We start from the raw sequence: 21,628 nt of genomic DNA, 5'->3' as shown, positions 1-21,628 counted from the left end.
GGGCTCGAACCCGTGTCCCCTGCATTGGCAGGCAGATTCTCAACCACTGCGCCACCAGGGAAGCCCTCTAGTTCCATTCTTAATATGCAGTGATCAGATTGCACATAATGTCCAGATTTTGTACAAGGACAAGAGGAGGATAAAAACCTTGATGTCTCTGCTTCAGTTGCTTATCTAAAACCGCATTTCTTCCTTAATGTGCAGGGCTATCTGGTGGGCACATACACAGAAGTGCCTTCAAAAGAGGTACAAGGACCAGTGTTTTGAATACAGCCCAAGAGGGCAAGCCAAACGCCATATAAGAGCATAGCGCTTTAGTCTTTTAGGGGAGGGAGGAGAGCCTTGTGGGAGCAGAATAATCTAGTCTCTTGTAGACCTTACCCATTTTGGCCATAATTTCCATCAATGGTATGCTTTTTGAGCCAGCTGCTTCTCTGACTTCTCAAAGATTTCATGTCATCTGTAAATTGGGTATTTCATTATACACACTTTCATTTTTAATTTAAATTAGTCCCTGGGATATCGCACTGTTTACAATTTCCTACCCAGGTAAGTGATCTCTGATCTTTATTCTCTTTTCTGTGGCTATCTGGGTTCTCTGACAAAACAGTGCACAGGGCACTGAAGTCATAGTCCTAGACCAGAAATGCTCACATTTTTCAAGGTTTAATGTACTATAGCTGGCATACTCACTTTAGAGAGACACATGCTCTATAGTGTACCTCGATTTTGATGAGATTGTTTTTACACAGGTAAAGCCAATACTGCCACAAAGTTGTTTCCTGGTGTAGAATTAATAAAAGCATTTCATAAGCATGTCAGAAATGATATGCCATTTATAAACCTTAAAAAATTCTAGTAAGGAGAAAGTGGTTCTTTAAAAAAAAAAAAATCAATGTTTTATTTTTTAAAAATAACTTCACCTCTCCAGTCCAGACCAAGTCATGGTACTGGGCAAGCTTTATAGTCCCATTGTAAGCATTTTATCAGCAGGAACTATGTTTTATTCTTTGAATCTTCCAGGACCCTTCACATAGTAGGCATTCACTAAATGTTCGATGACTCTTAAGCTGATGGTGACTTTTCTCCCAACTTAATAAAACTTTTAAGACAAAAGTAAAAATAACAGTATAAAGAACAATCCAGATTGAACAATTAACTTTCTACCATATTTGTTCTCTTTCTATATAATATGCATTTTTTTCTGACCTATTTTTTAAAAGTCTTTGACATTGCAATACTCAGTCCTAAATACCTAATATGGCCACAGGAGGTAAGTTTCTGTATTTTACATAAAGTTCTGAGTAATAGGATCTTCTTGATCAAGTGGCTTGGCTTTTGTTTAACAATATGAGTCCCCCTGGCCTCTCAGAATCTTGGCGGCACAAATAAAAAACAAATGAGCCTGAGAAAAGAGATGCTTCCATGGATTTACATGGACATACGTGATCAAATGCTACAGAGAAGAAATGGAATGGGGATTTTAGGGTTGGCGGTTGGGATTGTACATTTCCATAGGTTGGTTAGGCAAGGTGACGGGAATGAGCTGTATGGCTATCTGGGGGAGGTTTCGGAGGCAGAGAGAGAACTAGTGCAAAGCCCTGAGGTGGGAGTGTGCCTGGCAAGCTCAAGGAGTGGCAAGGAGGCAGGTGTGGCTGGGTGGACGTGAGATCAGAGGTAATGAAAGACCGGCATTTACTCCAAAGCAGGAGTAATCAAAGAGTTATGAGCAGAGGCGGGTTAGGATCTGATTTGTGTTTGAAAGAATCCCTCTCGGTGGTCTATTCTGTAAAGGGGGCAGGAATGGAAGGCAATTAGGAGGCCACTGAAATAGCAATAAACTGAGAAAATCTGTTGGTGCAGCAGTGAAGATGGTCAGAATCTGGTTGTATAGGTGCCATGTTAGGATTTGAGGGGCCCAATAAATAACACCCTCCTTCCTATCCAAGTTTGGAACTGAGGGATGCAGGAGTCAGGTCGATGGAGATCAAAGTAACTCTTACTAATAAAACTGGAGAATGTGGCTTCAGAGCTGAGGCCAGGTCAGCTCACTAATACTCCACCTCTGAACTAGACTCACTCCTTCACTGGCTGGGCTGATTACAGGCTGCTCCCTGCACAGGGCAGAGAGCAGCCCAGCACAGACTCAGCTGGGAGAGTCCACAGAGAAGGAACTAGAGGGGTTTGGGCCATGGGTGCCTAGTTCTTCTCTAAAGATAATCTCAGAAAATCACTCTTTCTCCGGCGGGTGGAGAAAGAGGCAGGAGAAATACTAATGGAAGCCGTCCAAATATGAGAAATGTGGAATAGGGGATAGGTGTTCCTCCCACCACCATCTTTTAACTATAATTCCATGCCAAAACAATCTCTCTTACACTCTTAAACTGTGTGTGTGTGTAAATGTTCACATAAAGTAAATAGTATGAGGACCCCCCATTTTTCCCTTAACCAGCTAAAACAATCTTATTTTTTGTTTCTGTTAAATTTTTAAAAAAAATAAATTTATTTTATTTATTTTTGGCTGCGTTGGGTCCTTGTCGCTGCACGCGGGCTTTCTGTAGTTGCAGCGAGCCGGGGCTACTCTTTGTTGCGGTGCACGGGCTTCTCATTGTGGTGGCTTCTCTTGTTGTGGAGCATAGGCTCTAGGTGCATGGGCTTCAGTAGTTGTGGCATGCAGGCTCAGTAGTTGTGGCTCGCAGGTTCTAGAGCACAGGCTCAGTAGTTGTGGCTCACGGGCTTAGTTGCTCCACGGCATGTGGGATCTTCCTGGACCAGGGCTCGAACCCATGTCCCCTGCACTGGCAGGCAGATTCTTAACCACTGCGCCACCAGGGAAGTCCCTAAAACAATCTTTAAATCACACACAGACAAACACACCCCAATTAACTCATGACAACACAACAAATATTTTTGGTTTTAGAATATTCTGGAAAAATTAAGTCTTTATGGAAGTTAGTACACATCCATAGTACAAGAATTGCTGATGACTTGGCTAAAATTTGATAAACCACCACAGAGATAATCAAAATATGCAAAAGAAAAGTTGAAACTGTAAGTTCAGACAGTGGGTTTTAATTTAGTAAACTACTGTGTACTTAGGTGAAAACCAATTAACACTGCAATTGCATTACAAATTTGAAATTGTAGTGAAGCAAATAGCTTTTATGATGGAATTGAAACACAAATATCAATAAAAAAAAAGTTCCCACTCCAATTAGGTTTCAAAATATTTGCTCTGCAGGGGGAACTCAGAGGAACAACAAAAACATTTAGAATTAACTCAATAGCTGAATAGAAAACCTAATTTCATACAGTTAGCTGACAATTGTATAGTAGTTTGAAAAAAGCTCTTCTCCTTGTTTGATGTCCCTGAGTGCGACAAGGATGACACATCGAAGTGGACTGAAAACAAAAAGAAACATAGACAAAATTAGGAGTATTAACAGATACAAGCTCATGTTTTAATACAACCAATATGGATTTTAGAGAGAGAATTTTATTCAGATTCCTTACTATCATCTTACTTCATGTATTTGATTTCCATGAGGAAATAGTTCTTATCACTGATGAAGGCATTTTAGAGTATGTTTATTTTGTATTATTTAAAAAGACCACAAATCAATTAAGTTTATACAACTGACTACTTCTTTTGAAAATGTTGTTTCTATGTTCAAGCCCTCAAAACTGGTATCACAAAAAGCATTTTAAAATGACATTTATTATAATTCAACACTTAAAAAAAATTAATTTGTATCTTTGTATTCTGCAAAGCTGGAAACATTATAATTTATGGGAATTTTAAAAAATACTTTTTATGGACACAACAAGACATAATGCACACCTTCAATGTTCCTACTCATTTAACTTTTCCTGTACTTGTTGAACAGTAATAATATTATGCCCCAGAGTATAAGGCTAAAAAAACCTCATTGTTAAATACACACACACATAGAGAGACATGAAAGTTATCAAGGTTTAAGTACAGGGAATAGTCTAAGTTTTAAATATCATTCATCTTCAAAAGACAATTTAATAGGACCTGTACAAAATAAAGTTTGCCAGCAATTGGCAGCTCAGTGAAATGATATAAAGACAATATCTTCCGATAGCATTGTTAATAAAGAACTCTTAGCTCTACAGAATTACTTATATTTAAAAATTGTTACTTGAGTATTCTCGGTAGACTTTCCACTTAATGATTGATCACAGAAGAAATGTTACAATAAAAATACAGGGACTTCCCTGGTGGCACAGTGGTTAAGAATCTCCTGCTAATGCAGGGGACACAGGTTCAATCCCTGGTCCGGGAAGATCCCACATGCTACGGAGCAACTAAGCCCGTGCACCACAACTACTGAGCCTGTGCTCTAGAGCTCGCGAGCCACAACTGCTGAGCCTGTGTGCCACAACTACTGAAGCCTGTGTGCTCTAGGGCCCGCATGCCACAACTACTGAGCCCACGTGCCGCAACTACTGAAGCCCGCGCACCTAGAGCCCATGCTCTGCAACGAGAAGCCACCACAATGAGAAGCCCGCACACTGCAACGAAGAGTAGCCCCCGCTCGCCACAACTAGAGAAAGCCCGTGCGCAGCAACGAAGACCCAACGCAGCCAAAAATAAATAACATTATTAAAAAAAATACATATATTCTTATCACTTATATGTGGAATCTAAAAAATACAGCAAACCAGTGAATATAACAAAAAAGAAGCAGACTTTGAGATATAGAGAACAAACTAGTGGTTACTAGGGGCAATATAGGGGTGGGGGAATGAGAGGTACAAACTTCTGGGTGTAAGGCCACAAGGGTATACTGTACAACGTGGAGAATATAGCCAATATTTTGTAATAACTGTAAATGGAAAGTAACCTTTAACAATTGTATAAAAAATAAATTATGGTAAAAACAAAAGCAAAAAAAAAATACATATCTTCTGAATATTTCCTTTTTTTTGACTAAGTTTCTGAACCTAATAGTGAAGTAGGCAAAAGAAGTAATAGTCTAATTTGGTCCCTTTCTTCAACTGGGTGCTTCCACGTAAAATGGAGAACAGGATGCTTAAAATAATTAAAGTAAAATTTATTTGAAGATTTTGTAGGTAGGAAAAACAACAGCGTCACCTGAAACAAACTTTAAGGTTGATAACTTATAAAATACTACACAGAATAAAAGTGGGTAATAATAAGCAGAATGAGCTAAGTTAATGGAAAATTTTAAATTTCAAATAACCTACATTAACACATTAAAGTGTGATGCACATAAAAATCTAAGTTATAATTTTTCACTAAAAAAAACTTACCCCAATCTTTATATAGTTTTTTCATAGAAAATATTTATTTTTTGGGTACAGCATAAAACAGAAGATAGGAAAAGCTCTTCCAGAAGACTAACCTTTGTTTGTCATAGCTGTACGCAATGTTTGGAAGATATTGCTTCAGTTCTATAGGGAAAACTGCAGGCACATCAAGTTCCTGATAACAGACATTAGCTGCTCTGTCTAGGAACAAGTACAAAATTTTTAGAAACAGAGACATTTTATAAGGTCATGGAAAACAGTACTGAATTATGGCACTTGATATATGGTTTTCTAAATTATCAGAAAATGTTCAAATTAATAATCACTATTATGTTCCAGGCACTGCTAGATTATATATCTATATACATATGTTTGGATGTTTTATTTACTTTTTGAAGATCAGGAAACAGGTTCAGAAAGGGTAAAGGTTAAGTAGAAGAATCAGGCTTCAAATTCATGTCTCCCTAATACCAAAGTCTATGTTAAATGTAGCCAGATGATCAAACTTGTAGGAAAGTTAAGTCCTAGAGAAGGTAGGTAACTCACAAACTTAGCAACAGAAAGGGGATACCAGTCTAGTGTCTAGTGATTAATCTATAACGCTATGGGGGCTTCCCTGGTGGCGCAGTGGTTGAGAATCTGCCTGCTAATGCAGGGCACACGGGTTCGAGCCCTGGTCTGGGAAGATCCCACATGCCGCGGAGCGGCTAGGCCCGTGAGCCACAACTACTGAGCCTGCGCGTCTGGAGCCTGTGCTCCGCAACAAGAGAGGCCACGATAGTGAGAGACCCGCGCACAGCAATGAAGAGTGGCCCCCACTTGCCGCAACTAGAGAAAGCCCTCGCACAGAAACGAAGACCCAACACAGACAAAAATAAATATGAATAAAAATAAATTAAAAAAAAAAATCTATAACGCTATGTTGAGGCACTGACAAAATAATCTCTAAGTTAACTATTAAAAACTATTAAAATAATAATGATTGAAAGGGCAGTTATCAGTTGCCTATATTTACTGAAAAATCAGAATAAAAATAGTAAGTTAAAGAATTCCAGTTAATGTATATCATTATCTCCCCAAATTCTCTCTTTGATATCAGCTATTATAAAGTTAGAGTTTACTCAAGGGCTTAGAATAGCTGAAATGTTAACTCAACTGCCTCTGGCACTCAGTCATATGGCAAAGGAGGAGCATTACCCCTGCTGTATTTATATCTCACAGCCCCAAGGTGCCAACTTACCATTTGAACAATTGTTGACGTACTGCCCTACAGCCAGTGGATTATGAATTTCTGACGTTAGCCATGTACTATCACTCATCTTTAAAGGGCCAAGCTGATCCCTCCCATTGCAAGATCTGAAACAGGTGAAAGCATTAGCTAAGAGATTGCTCCTCTGTATCTTAAAATTGAAAGTTAACACTAGAATCGAACACTGAAATTTTTCTTAAAAAACTTTTGTCTAATCAATAGGGCAGCTGCCTAAATGATTTTTCTTTAAAGTACAAACGCTAGTGGTCAGAGTCATTGTGGTGTGGTTCTACCTCCTATAATTAAATTTGAACATGGCAGCACCAATTTACCTATACACGACTTTTGATATTCCTTTGTCATTTCCATCAATGAGTACCCCATCCAGGCATCTAAAAATAAATGGATTTCCAATGGACTGGAAAAAGATTGGCTCGTACTTTTGATATACTGTACCTAGTATACAAGACAAAGACATTATTATAGCAACCTATAAAAATCATAAACATCATGATAAGGACCTTTCTCTGGAACATAAACATAACGTGGAAGAATTTGTTTTAATTTCTCTGCCTTTTTCTAAAGTTTCACCTCCAGTCTGGACCATCAGATTCTCTTTGGCTACCTTCCCTCATTAAAGAGTGACCAATAGCAGAAGGAGCACAGAACCAACTTGCCCACACAGCCAAATAAAATATGACTATTTTGGTTAAAAAAATGTGAACACCACAATTTAGGTTCAGTTTTACAAAGTTGGTTTTTGTTTTATTTTTATTTTTAAAGTAGAGTGTGATTTGTCATCTATTCAAGAGCCTTTTAAGAAAAGTATTTATTAATTAATCAATTAATAATGTAGATATATACGGGAATAGATGAGTCTGACATTCAGGTGTTTTTCCTTTCATTGGCAATGAAGGAAAGGAGAAAATTAATATTTACAAGGCGCTTCCTATGTTCCAGGCAGTTAATCTATTTATTTTACTATTAATTTGTTTGTTGCTGGCTGTCCTATTTAGTCCTTTACGGAGTTAGGATAGTTGTGTAGGAGGAAACTGAGACTCACTTGCTTAGGGACACAGAATTAAAAAATAGTAGAATGACTTTTTAAAAACATAGGTCTATCTGACAAACATTCACGTATACTTTCCACTACACCAAATAATATGTTTAACAAGTAACATTCTACTTAGCATTCTAGTCAATGATCTTCTGAAAAGAAGCTTCTTTACTTTTCAAGTTTAGAAATGGCAGGAAGATCTTTATTCAGTGATTTATAGGTTTAAATTTTATCTTTCATGTTTTAACCCATATCATTTTTACCTTCAATTATTAATTAGCTAAGCCAAACTGATTTATTCTCTAGTGATTTCTAAGTAATCAGTCTTAACAAAGTAGGCCATACTATAATCTCCTAAATTTAAACATTGATTAGAAAAATTTCCTTAAAAGAAAAATGCATTTATCCCAACAAATACTCCAGGATACTTTCTAATACATGAGATAATTTACAGTTAATTTCCAAATCAGGGTTTAAAAATCTGTGGAAAAAAGAAAAATCTGTGGAAATCAGAGTTTCCAATACAACCCCTTACTCTAAGGATTACAGGGATAGGCATTTTGTTGAACTTATATTTTTTTATAAGAAACTCTTGGCCAAGTACTAATTATGTCATTACCAGGATACATAGATACAACCGCGCCTTTTGGTACCAATCCTTTGTTAACGAAGACACCTTTTCCAGCCGAAATCAATGTGCTAGGTGCTCGGGTGACACTGAAACCCAATGTCTTATAAAGAATTTCTTCTGGTGTAAAGGTATTTTGCTGTTGATGTCTGTATTCAAGCTGTTTCACCCCTGGATGCTGAACTGACAGTAGGTCTTGATATTTTGATTTAACAGGTTCTGGAAGCACAGTCAAGATATCTGATTGTTTATTGAAATCATTTACGAATAAAGCCTGGAAAACTTTGAGTAATGTTCCTAGGACCTCTTCATCTGAGATAACTTTGTCTTTGGATTCCTCTGGAACATATCGGAGGGTCCTGAAAATGGGAAAAGTTTCTATTCACTACCCTCAACTGATAAAAGCCAGACTGTCTTGATGTCTTCTGGGTTACTGGCCTGTATGAAGATTATTCTCATGTGTTTGAAGGGCATAAAACTAAGAAGTTCAGAAGAGTTTTTTAGGTTTAGTTCTAGTTACCTGACTCCGAACAATACCTACACAAGTCAACAACAGCTAATGCTTACGAAAGGCCCATTACATACCAAATTCTGTTGGGTCCTTACATTCATTACCCCATTTTTGCAGACAAGGAAACTCAAGCTTGGAGATGTTAGGGAACTTGCCCATGGTCCGAAGGTGGGTAAATGGGAGAGCCAGAAACGGAAACAGGGCTAGTTCCCCACTACACCCAAAGCCATTATGTGAATGTTATTACATAATGAGAATCCTCATATTGCAATGGCTCTTTTCACACGCGTGTAGTTTCAAAGACAAATTTAAGTTAACATTATGTATTTTGTCACATTCTCTCCCAGGAGTAATTACTTCTTTTTTGTTTTTAATTTAATTTTATGTATTTTTTTATCCAGCAGGTTCTTATTAGTTATCTATTTTATACATATTAGTGTATACATGTCAATCCTAATCTCCCAATTCATCACACCACCACAGTAATTACTTCTTTAATGATCACTTTTTATTTCCGTAAATAATTTTTAAGTATTACTTTTACTTCTTGGTTTACTTAAAGGAACCAATTTCCGCCTCACAATTCGATAGTAATGATGCAGCTGAATTCACGTTTCCGTAGTATGAAACTCTGGGAAAGCTCTTTGGTTATTAACCAGCCTTCAACGGAGCTCGTTTGCCTATTTAAGTGAGCATTACGTTGACTTCTTCCAGATCACAAGCAGGCCACTTACTAAAGCCGGCAATAACAATGATCCTACGGCCACCCACTCAGCTAGATCCCCTTCTTCAAGCGCTGAATCCGTATTCTAAATCCAATATTCCGACATGCTTTTAGTGGCTTTTTGCTCGTTTTTATACATCAGCTACTCCAAGCTATTATCCTCACAGCCGAGCTGCGCTGTTTTCTCCATACCAACTACGGAGCTGTGAAAATAAACCACGGTTTGGCTTTTCTAAGGAACTTCAAGCTCCTCACTGCCTTGGCGGAGAGAAGGCCACGCACCCTCACGCTGTACAAGTTCTTTTCTTTTTCAAAAGTTCCTATTTTTTCCCCAAACCCAGGCACCCCAGCCCCTGCAGAAGCAAAAGCGAGGACTCGAGCCAAAGCCCGCGGGCGATCGGGTCCTGGCGGACCTCGCCGCGCCGGGGACGACGGGAAATAGGCCTTAGCCCCCGCCCACCTAAAAGCCCCGCGCCCTCTTCAGGCCCCCAGCCCAACTGGGACTCCATCAGCCTCCGCCTCGCCCACCTCGGGCCCTGCCCACCTCGGGCCCCGCCCACTCAGGTCCCTGTGTCGTCTTAGGCTCCGCCTGCTCGAGGCTCCGCCCACCGGAAGCTCCGCCCACCTCGGCCCTCTAGCCTAAGTCCCAGCGGCCTAGATGGCGTCGCTGGGTTAGAGGCAAACGGCCGTGGTCGAGCCGCCCCGCCCTCTCACCTCGGGTTGTGGCTTAGGTTCAGCGCGATCCAGGGTACGAAGCGGTACTTGTAACGGCGCCATCGCTGCCAGAGGCCCCGCAGCAGGCGGCCCGGCATGGCTGTCCTGTGGCGCCGTGACGAGGACGGCACGGGGGAGGCGGGTTTTCTCGGGCCCGCCCCGACCCGAGGAGGAGCAGAGGCCGCGCCGTCCCTCCCCTTCGCGGTCTCAGCACTCAGTGGCGCGCTCGGCGGCCCTGCTACCCCCTGGCCTCCTGTCGCCGTGTCTCCGTGCCTCTGCTTTATTGACCCCAGCTCGCTGAAACAGAGGTGCGTAGAGCTGTAGGAGGGCTCCTTATTCCCTTTTCCTTTCTCCATTCGCTCGTGTATTTTCACACCCACGCGCGCACGTTTAGGAGAGGATTAATTAGACCACGCTTAGTTGCAGGAGGGGCGAACTACTAGAATAACTCAACCATCTTCAAATCAGCAGGTGTTTATTAAAAAATAAATGTGTTGATGCCGTTTCCTCAGTCTGGAAAGTCTGCTTTCCTGTTCTTTGCCTGAGAGTGAGGGTAAATCCTAACCTAAAAGTCTAAATTGAACTAGTCAGATCTAGTGAAAATTCAGGCAAATTCAAGTAGCCTTAGGACTAATTTGTTCTATTCCAAAAAGGAATAAAAAGAAAGAAAAAAATATCTGTCAAAGTTTCTATTTCACTCTACTATATAGGATAGTTGGCAAACTCTAGAGGCTGTGCTGTCAGGTGTTGTGTTTCGTAAATTGACATCCTCCAGATTTACCTGATTTGCTAAATGGGGGCATTTCAGTTCCAGGATGTGTAACAAACGGCATTCAAAGAGTAACTTTAAGGTCTCCAAACTTAAAAGGAGCTAAAAGGAACTAGTTGACTTCTTACCTATAGTAATATACTTATCTTTAAAAACAAAAATGTAGTTTTTGTATATATTTGCAGTGCTTTTAGAATTTTTACCATATAGTTTAATCATCTACAATGTACCTCTGGTACAAAGGACCGTTTTGCCCAGACCTTACTTATTTACTTATTTCTTTACTTTTTTGAGGTATAATTGACATATAACATAATACTAGTTTAAAGTGTGCAACATAATGATGCGATATTTGTATATATTGCAAAATGATCACAATAATCTAGTTAACATCTGTCACCATATATAGAAAATTTTCTTCTTGTCATGAGAACGTCTAAGATGTACTCTCAGTGACTTTCAAATGTACAATACAATTTTGTTAACTATAGTTACCATGCTGTACATTACATCCCCATGACTTACTATTTTATAAAAGGAAGTTTGTACCTTTTGACCCCCGTCATGCATTTCCTCCACCCCTCAACTCCTGGCAACCACCAGTCTGTTCTCTGTTTCTATGAAGCTGTTTTTTTGTTTTTTGTTTTGATTCCACATATAAGTGAGATTATATGCTGTTTGTCTGTCTCTGTCTTATTACACTTAATAATGCCCTCAGGGACCATCCATGTTGTTGCAAATAGCAAGATAACGTGTTTTTTTATGGCTGAGTAGTATTCATTGTATATATATATATATATATATATATATATATATATATATATATATACACATACATACATACATACATACACACTGCATCTTCTTTATCCATTCATTTATTGATGGGCACTTAGGTTGTTTCCATGTCTTGGCTATTGTAAATAATGCTGCAATGAACGTGAGGGTGCAGATAATCTTTTCAAGGCAGTGATTTGGTTTCCTTCAGATACATAACCAGAAGTAGAACTGCTGGATCATATGGTAGTTCTATTTTTAATTTTTTGAGGAACCTCCATACTGTTTTCCATAGTGACTGCACGAATTTACATTCCCACAAATGGTGTACAAGGGTTCCCTTTTCTCTACATCCTCACCAACACTTGTTTTTTGTTGTCTTTTTGATAATAGCCATTCTGACAGGTGTGATGTGATATCTATTGTGGTTTTAATTTGCATTTCCCTGGTGATTAGTGACGTTGAGCATCTTTGCATGTACCTGTTGGCTATTTAGATATCTTCTTTGGAAAACTATCTGTTCAGATCTTGAGACCATTTTAAAAATCAGGTTGTTTTTCTGCTGTTGATAAGTATGAGTTCTTTTTTTAAAAAAAATAAATTTATTTATTTATTTATTTTTGGCTGTGTTGGGTCTTCGTTTCTGTGCAAGGGCTTTCTCCAGTTGCAGCGAGCGGGGGCCACTCTTCATTGCAGTGTGCGGGCCTCTCACTGTCGCGGCCTCTCCCGTTGCGGAGCACAGGCTCCAGACACGCAGGCTCAGTAGTTGTGGCTCATGGGCTTAGTTGCTCCGCGGCATGTGGGATCTTCCCAGACCAGGGCTCGAACCCGTGTCCCCTGCATTAGCAGGCAGATTCTCAACCACTGCGCCACCAGGGAAGTCCAAGTATGAGTTCTTTATATATTTTGGACATTAACCCCTTTTCTTCCATTCAGCAGCTTTCCTTTTCATTTTGTTGATTGTTTCCTTTGCTGTACAGAAGCTTGTTAGTTTGATGTAGTCCCACTTATTTATTTTTGCTTTTGTTGAGTTTGCTTTTGGTGTCAGATCCAAAAAATCACTGGCAAGAATGATGTTAAGGAGCTTACTGCCTATATTTTCTTTGAGGAGTTTTATGGTTTCAGGTCTTACATTCAAGTGTTTAACCTATTTTGAGTTAACTTTTGTGTATGGTGTAAGATAGTAGTCCAGTGCCATTCTTTTGCATGTTGGCTGTCCAGTTATCCCAGCAACATTTATTGAAGAGACTGTCCTTTCTCCATTGTATATTCTTTCCTTTCTTGTAAATTAATTGTTGTAAATTTATTTATATGCCTGGGTTTATTTCTGGATTCTCTATTCTGTTTTATTGATCTGTGTGTCTGTTTTTATGACAATACCATTCTGTTTTGATTATTATAGCTTTGTAATATAGTTTGATATCAGGGAGCATTTTGCCTCCTGCTTTGCTCTTCTTTCTCAATACTGCTTTGGCTATTTGGGATCTTTTGTGGTTCCATACAAATTTTAGAATTGTTTGTTTTATTTCTGTGAAAAATGCCATTGGGATTTTGATAGGGATTGCATTGAATCTGTAGATTGCTTTGGATCATATGGACATTTTAACAATATTAATTCTTCTAATCAATGATAATTTAATATATTTGCATCTGTGTCATCTTCAGTTTATTTCATTAATGTCTTATAGTTTTCACTGGACAGGTCTTTCACCTCCTTGGTTAAATTTATTCCTAGGTATTTTATTCTTTTTGATGCAGTTGTAAATGGGGTTGTTTTCTTAATTTTTCTTTCTGCTAGTTCTTTATTAGTGTATAGAAATGCAACAGATTTTTGCATGTTAAAATTGTACCCCACAAGTTCACTGAATTTGTTTAGTAGTTTAACAGTTTTTTGGTGGCGTCTTTAGGGTTTCCTATATATAATGTCATGTCATCTGCAAATAGTGACAATTTTACTTCTTCCTTTCTAATTTGGATGTCTTTTATTTCTTTTTCTTGTCTAATTGTTCTGGTTTGGACTTCCAGTACTATGTTGAGTTTAAATTTATGGTGTTAAAATTACCTGTTGGTTATCTAAGTAATTCATGAAAACAGCATTCTCCTTATGACAAATAGAAACACGATAGATAAGGCTAAAAAGTCTCCTATAACCACACCCTGTAACCTGTGCTTCCAGCAATCCTGGTGCTTACCACTCTCCTCAGAGGTTATCGGGCTGATGTGTTTTCTGCCAATCTTATTTCTATGTATGTACCTATCTGTGTATGTTCCTGTAGAAAATCATAGAATTGTGTGTGAGTGTGTTTTGTATATTCAACTTTTATTTATTAAAGATATATTTTGGAATCTCCCCTTATTATTTTGTATGAATATACTTCATTCTTCTGTTTCTGAGGTTTCACCTTTGAGTTTAATATTTACTGTAATTTTCTGGTAGGTATAATTTATAGAGTTTAAAAAGTTCTCTTCTATTTTTGATTTGTCAAGAATTTTTGTCTTAAGTTTTAAATGAATGATGAATATCAAATGCTTTTCTTTGCTATTTATTGAGATGATCACGATTTTTCTCTGTTTTCCTGTTAATAGAGTGAATTATAATGACACACTGTCAAATGTTGCACCATCCTTGGATTCCTGAGATAACCCTACTCAGTTGTGAGTAACACTTTGGTCATACCCTATTGGTTTTTATATGCTTTTGTTGTCATCTCATGTTCATTTTGAAGTATTTTAAAATTTTTGGTTTCATGGCTTGTTTGTAGTTTTATTTCAGGTTTCGGTATTAAGCTTATGCTGACCTCCTAAAATGAGTTAAGAAGTGTTTTCTTCTCTACTTTCTAAAAAAAATTTTTTTTAATATAAGATTGGTGTTATTCCTTTATTAAATATTGATAGAATTCTCTGGTGAAACTGTGGGTTTCTAGTTTTCTTTGATAATGAATTCAATTTCTTTTAAAGATGTAGGGTTATTCAGAATTTCTGTTTCATCTTGTTTCAAGTTTAGTCATGGAATTTTATTCATTTCATCTAAGTTGTCAAATTTGGTAGCATAAAGTTGTTCATAAATATGTTACTATCCTTTTAATGTCTATATGATCTGTAGTGATAATTCATTCCTGATTTTGGTGATATGTGTTTTCTTTTTTCTTTCATCATTGTAACTGGAAGTTTGTGGATCTTTTCAAAGAAACAGCTTTTGACTTTATTAATTTTCTCTGTTGTTTGTCTATTTTCTATTTTGGCCATTTCTCTTTGTTATTATTTTATATGTCCTACTTACTTTGGGTTTATTTTGCCCTTTTTCTAGGTTCTTAAAGTAGAACCTTAACATCACTGATATTAATCGAGTTTAATATTTACTGTAATTCTCTTCTTTTCTAATATATGCATCTAAAGTTAAAAATTTCCTTCCAAGCATTATGTTTGCTGAATCCCAGGAATTTTGATATATTGTATTTTCATTAGCATTCAGTATAAAATATTTTTAAAATTTCCTTGTGATTTATTTTTTGATCTATGAATTATTTAGAAGTGTTTTTTATTTTATTTATTATTTTTTTAATAAATATATTTTATTATTTATTTATTTATTTTTGGCTACGTTGGGTCTTCATTGCTGTGCTCAGGCTTTCTCTAGTTGCGGTGAGTGGGGGCTACTCTTCGTAGTGGTGCACAGGCTTCTCATTGCAGTGGCTTCTCTTGTTGCAGAGCATGGGCTCTAGGCACACGGCCTTCAATAGTTGTGGCACATGGGCTCAGTAGTTGTGGCTCGGCTCTAGAGCACAGGCTCAGTAGTTGTGGTGCACGGGCTTAGTTGCTCTGCAGCATGTGGGATCTTCCTGAACCAGGGCTCGAACCCATGTCCCCTGCATTGTCAGACGGATTCTTTTTTTTTTTTTTAACATCTTTATTGGAGTATAATTGCTTTACAATGGTGTGTTAGTTTCTGCTGTATAACAAAGTGAATCAGCTATACATATACATACATCCCCATATCTCCTCCCTCTTGCGACTCCTTCCCACCCTCCCTGTCCCACCCCTCTAGGTGGACACAAAGCATCGAGCTGATCTCCCTGTGCTATGTGGCTGCTTCCCACTAGCTATCTATTTTACATTTGGTAGTGTATGTATGTCCATGCCACTCTCTCACTTCATCCCAGTTTACCCTTCCCCCTCCCCGTATCCTCTAGTCCATTCTCTATGTCTGCGTCTTTATTCCTGTTGGCAGGCGGATTCTTAACCACTGTACCACCAGGGAAGTCCCTAGAAGTGTTTTTAATTTCCAAATATTTTGGATTTTCCTAGATATCTTATTGTAATTGGTTCTTAATTCTGTTGTGGTCAGAGAACAAGTATGTTTTCAGTTCTTTTAAATGTATTGACTTGTTTTATGTCCCAGGATATGCTCTCTCTTGATGAACATACCAAATGCAGTTGAAAAGAGTGTATATTTTGTAGTTGTTTTGTCTTTAATGATTTACATAAAATTTTAAATACAAATAAATGAGAAACAACAGACAGGCAGACAATTTTCTAATATATAATATACAACAAGCGAAAGGTTAGCATTGGTAGGCATAGAGATGTGCTGCTGTCCAAAATTGCCCTCTTCGCTCTGATTCTTTACCCCTACTTCCTATTGTTTCCAGTCTCTTGAAATACTCTACCCAACTAAAGATATGTGTGCTGTATTTTTTCATTTAAAGGCCATTTATGCTATTAATCACAAAAATGCCATGTAGGATAGATAAACTTTATTATTAATATCCTAAAAATCCACAAATAGTGTCCCTAAATGGATTGTAACTTCCAGAGTTCAAAATGATTTCAACAAATAATTTATTGAACACCTACTACATCCCAGGCTCTAGTGTAGGAGACAGATACTAAACACATAAATAATATCAGATAGCGATTAGTGTCCTGAAGAAAATGAGGTAGGGTACTGAGAAGGGAGTGGGATGAATAATTTTGTGTGTGTCATCTGTTTCCTCCTGGGACTTCACCCTCTTTGTAAGGGTCACTTGGGGTGGGAATAGGGGTAGCAACATTGGATAGGGTGGTGCCATGTATGACTGAGACCTAAATGACAAGAAGGCACCAAAGTTGGGAAGATCTATGGGGAGAGTCTCTGGATAGGAAATGCAAAGGCACTGAGGTGGGGAGGAGCTTGATATATTCAAGCAAGGAAAAGAGGGCCACGTGGCTGGAACATGGTAGTAAAGGAGAGGGGAAAGGTGATGTCAGGGAAGTGGCCAAATCATGGAGGGCCTTGGAGGTTTGGGTGAGGATTTAGCATTCTTAGTGTACGTGGGAAGTCATTGGAGGGTTATGAGCAGAGACGTAACATGATTTGATTCTTGTTTTTAAAAGATCACTTTGAGTATTTTATGGACAATTAGATGGGCAGTTACCACACAAGGAAGGTTAATTAGGAGGCTAGTCCAGTAGTTTAGGTGACAGATAATGATAGCTTGGACTAGAGTGGTAGCTGTGGAGATGGAGAGAGTGGATGGCTTAGGATTATATTTTGGAGGAGCTGGCCGGACTTGATGATGGATTGGGTGTGGGAGGGTGAAGTTTTAAAATACCTGTGAGAAATGACAAGTAACTAGTTGAATATCCATATCTGGAGCTTTGAAATGAAGCCATAGCTGGAGATAAAATTCAGAGTCTTCAGCCAGAGGACATGAAGAAAAAGGAGACGGCAAAAATGTAGATGGATCAGTGACCATGAGTTTTACAAGATGCGGGCCCATGATGACTTGATTAAAAGCAGTTTTGGTGAAAAGTTTGAGTGTGTTGGGGAGAACATGTGAGGTGAGGAAGGAGAAACAAATGTACACAACTCTTTTAGTAAGTTTTACTGAAAGAGAAGCAGAGAAATGGAGCCAAAGGTGAAAGGAAATTTTGTAAGATGAAAGATCCTATAGCATATTTGTGTGCTGATGAGAATGATCCAACAGAAAGAAAGAAATTTATATAGATGTATGAGTAATTTCCAGAATAAAGTTCTTGAAAAGGTGGGAGTGGATTCAGAGCATAAGTGGAGAGGTTGTCCTCTGACAGGAGCAGGGATACATCTTCAACTGTAGTAAGAGGGAAGGAGGAGAATCTGGGCTCAGTGGATATTAGGGGATTTGGTTGGAGAAAGTTGAGGGCTAAATCTGGTGGCTTCTAGTTTCTCACTGACCTATGAGGCAAGATCTTCAACTGAGAATAGTTACAGGGGAATATTGGAGGTTTGAGATGAGAAGGTAAGATTTAAAATAGCCCAGAATTGGAAAGCCAGTCTTGTAGGGAAATGCAGGAGGGAACTGCTGTACTACTTTGAGTGAACCCACCAATGTTTATCTGCTCCTGGGCAAGCAAGGAAGGGTCCTCTTCCCACCCCTAGAGGAGGGCGTTAAGGTTTTTTCTCTGTGGAAAGTGATGAAAAGACTGAGTTTATGTTGACAGACTAGCAGATATTCAAACATTTTATGAATTCTTGGCAGTATTTATCCACTTAATATTCTTTATGGGCAAGATCAGTAAATAACTAAGAGCTTTGACTTTGTCCAAGAAAGAACTGTTTTTCAAACTATAAACTGGAGGACAGGCTTACTTTGCATGAATCATGATTTCACAGTTCTCTGCTGTAAGAGAGTGGATGTTAAAAGTTAGTGGGTATTCTGGAGGCTATTTGAATAGCTGCATCATCTCATGTGGGTAACATAACTGGCAAATATTTATTCATTGATAACTATGTGCCTAGGTACAGCTTCAAAAGATTATGGTGTAGTTGGAAAACATATAATTTAGAAAAAATTAAATATTAATTACTATAGAATTTGAGTATGAATTACTGGAGTTAAGGAGTGCCTCAAAGAGAAATAGGTAGAAGAGAGGTGGAAAGGAAGGGATAGCATAAACCAGCAGTTCTCAAGGTGTAGCCTAGGGACGCTGGGGGTCCCTACGATCTTTTTAGAGATTGGCAAGGTTAGAACTATTTTCATATTAGTACTAAAAGGTTATTTGCCTTTATTCCCATTCTCTCACAAGGGTACAGTGGCATTTTCTAGGGGTTACATGATATGTGGTAAGACAGATTGAATGCAGAAGCAAATATGAGAATCTGGCTATCTCTTATTAAGCAGAAATAAAATAGATTTGCAAAAATATTAAAATGCCATTCTTTTCACTATTTGGGGGGGATTTAGCTATTTTTCATAAAGATAAGTTATCCATATTAACATGTAATAGATTTTTTAATTGTTATTTTTAATGAGTTAATAAGTAAATATTTTTAAATTTATCAGTTTTAATATGCTACAGTAAATATCAATAAATATAACCCACATAAACAAAAGCTCCTTGGGGATTCTCGTAAATTTTAAAGGTATAATGGGGTCTGAAGACAAAAACGTTTGAGTATTGAGTGTTAGAGCCACATACTGTGATGCAAAATTTTGAGAAGGAAAGTTTGTGACAAGGCAGTTCATTAACTTTGGATATTGAAGTTAATGCCAATTCTATGAATTACAGTAGTATATTGCATGTTGATAAAATTAGACACAAAGTATTTCAAAGTTATTTTGTGCTTTAGGATCTAAAATACTGCATGAGGGACTTCCCTGGTGGTGCAGTGGTTAAGAGTCTGCCTGCCAAATTCAGGGGACACGGGTTCGAGCCCTGGTCCGGGAAGATCCCACGTGCTACAGAGCAACTAAGTCCGTGCACCACAACTACTGAGCCCACGCTCCTAGAGCCCGTGCTCCGCAACAAGAGAAGCCACCACAATGAGAAGCCCGCGCACCACAACAAGAGTAGCCCCCGCTCACCGCAACTAGAGAAAGCCCGCACACAGCAACGAAGACCCAACGCAGACACAAATAAAATAAATAAATAAATAAATTTATAAAATACTGCATGAAATACTTACCTGGCAGGGGAGATACCATGATCCCAAAGGTGGTTTTCCCAGGGCGAGGCTTATCCATTGTACTCTGGATGTGTTGACCCCTGTGATTTCCCCAAATGTGGAAAACTTGACTGCATAATTTGTGGTAGTGGGGGACTGTGTTCATGCTCTCCCCTGAAAAAAAAAAAAAGTAAAAGTAAAAGAAAATAAAACACTGCATAAAAAGGAGAAGAAAAAAATGGTCTCTACTAGTCTGTGAATTAGCAAAACTCACCTCTGCCTCCAGCCACTTTACTGCCATCTAGTGGAAAATGATTATAATAACTATACAGATATTTAGGAATGATGCCCTAGAGAGCTGTGTATTAGTACACAGTTGGTTATGGCAGTTTTGAATATATCAGCTGGAAGATTCTATGCAATTGGCTCTCAGCTGCTTCTCAGACCGGAGTATGAGACCAAAACGTTTGAGAACCATTGGCATGAGCAAAACTGCAGAGGTGGGAATGAATACTGTGGGTTCAGAGAACAAGAGTGTAACAATCTGCGTAGAGCAAAAATTTGCATTAGGAATAGTAGGCAATAAAATTTTTAGGCAGAGTAAGATCAGACCATTAGAAAATCTTGAGGTAAGCGGTAGGTAGTCATTGAAGGTTCTTAAGCAGAGCGCTAGCATGTAGGAATAGTTTGGGAAGCTCAGACGAACAGTGGTTGGCAGGATGGATGGGTGAATGGCTGGATGGGTGGGTGGGTGGCAATTCAAGAGCAAGGTGGTCTTGAGAACAGGAAACCAGGAAAAAGGCATCAAGTGTCTTTTTAGGACTTCTCCTTGGTTGTAACTGTTACTCTTGTCTGAAGGGGATAGGAGAATAAGAATGTCCTGTTCTTATTCTTAAACTGAGTCTAAGTTTTTGATTGGAAAAATGGAATTATAAGTGAATTGCCTTAGTTTTTTTAGTTTTCTAAGAGGAACACTGAGCTAACTGCTTATTCCTGAGAAAGAGGTGATGTAAACTCTGATTTTCAGATATTTGGCAAAGTTAGTACACTGTTAAGATCATCCTTTAATTAAAGAAAACTTTTACTCTGCTGCCCTCTTCTGGATGTTGTGTAATTCCCTAAATAGTTCTTTCACTGGTGGTCAATTAGTGTAGGCTGAATTGCCACTGAAATGCAGGAACCCAGCTGCAGGAAAAGAAAAAAGAAAAAAAAAGGAAATTAAGGTAAAATACAAAAAAAGAAATGACACCAAACCAAAGAATATACAAACATAAATATTTTCCCAATTTTTTATTTTGAAAATTTCTAACCTACAGAAAAGTGCAGTGAACAACCATATATCTTTTATGTAGGTTCACCACTTGTTAACATTTTGTAACAATTCCTCTCTCTCTCTCTTTCTCTCTCTCTCTCTCTCTCCACACACACATATATAAGAATGACATTTTCGGGCTTCCCTGGCGGCGCAGTGGTTGAGAATCTGCCTGCCAATGCAGGGGACACGGGTTCAAGCCCTGGTCTGGGAAGATCCCACATGCCACGGAGCAACTAGGCCTGTGAGCCACAGCTACTGAGCCTGCGCATCTGGAGCCTGTGCTCCGCAACAAGAGAGGCCGCGACAGTGAGAGGCCCGCGCACTGCGATGAAGAGTGGCCCCCACTTGCCGCAACAGAGAAAGCCCTCGCACAGAAACGAAGACCCAACACAGCCAAAAATAAATAAATAAATAAATAAATAATTAAAAAAAAAAAAAAGAATGACATTTCCTACATAATCACATTACCATTATATCTTTAAAAGTGAACAGTAATTCAATATCATGAATATAGCCCATATTTAAGTTTCTCTAATTTCAAAAATACCGTTTATAACTGTTTGTTCTTTTATTATTTGTTTTTTAAACTGGGTCAAAGTTAATCTAGTCTAATTTAATCTACCCCTGCTTTTGTTTTTCATGACCTAAAACTTTTATGAATACTGAAATTGAATCAGTAATTT

General features: G+C 38.4%; 1 protein-coding gene, 1 long non-coding RNA gene and 1 other non-coding gene across 3 annotated transcripts; 2 read left to right on the top strand and 1 right to left on the bottom strand.

The window, feature by feature from the left end:
• Positions 1-3,059: 3,059 nt before the first annotated feature.
• On the bottom strand, positions 3,060-10,305 carry SETD9 (SET domain containing 9). Its single transcript, XM_036846224.1, has 6 exons — positions 10,182-10,305; positions 8,224-8,591; positions 6,880-7,003; positions 6,539-6,654; positions 5,394-5,499; positions 3,060-3,402 (listed from the first exon to the last, which is right to left on the bottom strand). The coding sequence occupies exons 1-6, from the start codon at positions 10,277-10,279 to the stop codon at positions 3,315-3,317; spliced, it is 900 nt and encodes a 299-aa protein (XP_036702119.1). The 5' UTR covers positions 10,280-10,305; the 3' UTR covers positions 3,060-3,314.
• Positions 10,306-10,371: 66 nt separating this feature from the next.
• Positions 10,372-21,116, top strand: LOC118892093. The gene is made up of 3 exons (XR_005019237.1): positions 10,372-10,489; positions 14,314-14,382; positions 21,068-21,116. It is a non-coding gene; the product is annotated as an uncharacterized LOC118892093 (long non-coding RNA).
• On the top strand, positions 19,644-19,807 carry LOC118893716. The gene has a single exon (XR_005019565.1). It is a non-coding gene; the product is annotated as a U1 spliceosomal RNA (small nuclear RNA).
• Positions 21,117-21,628: the final 512 nt, after the last annotated feature.

The sequence above is a fragment of the Balaenoptera musculus genome, chromosome 3 (assembly GCF_009873245.2).
Source record: "Balaenoptera musculus isolate JJ_BM4_2016_0621 chromosome 3, mBalMus1.pri.v3, whole genome shotgun sequence".
NCBI lineage: Eukaryota > Metazoa > Chordata > Mammalia > Artiodactyla > Balaenopteridae > Balaenoptera > Balaenoptera musculus.
The sequence above is the reverse complement of the archived record's forward strand: the minus strand, read 5'-3'. Positions and strand labels throughout refer to the sequence as shown.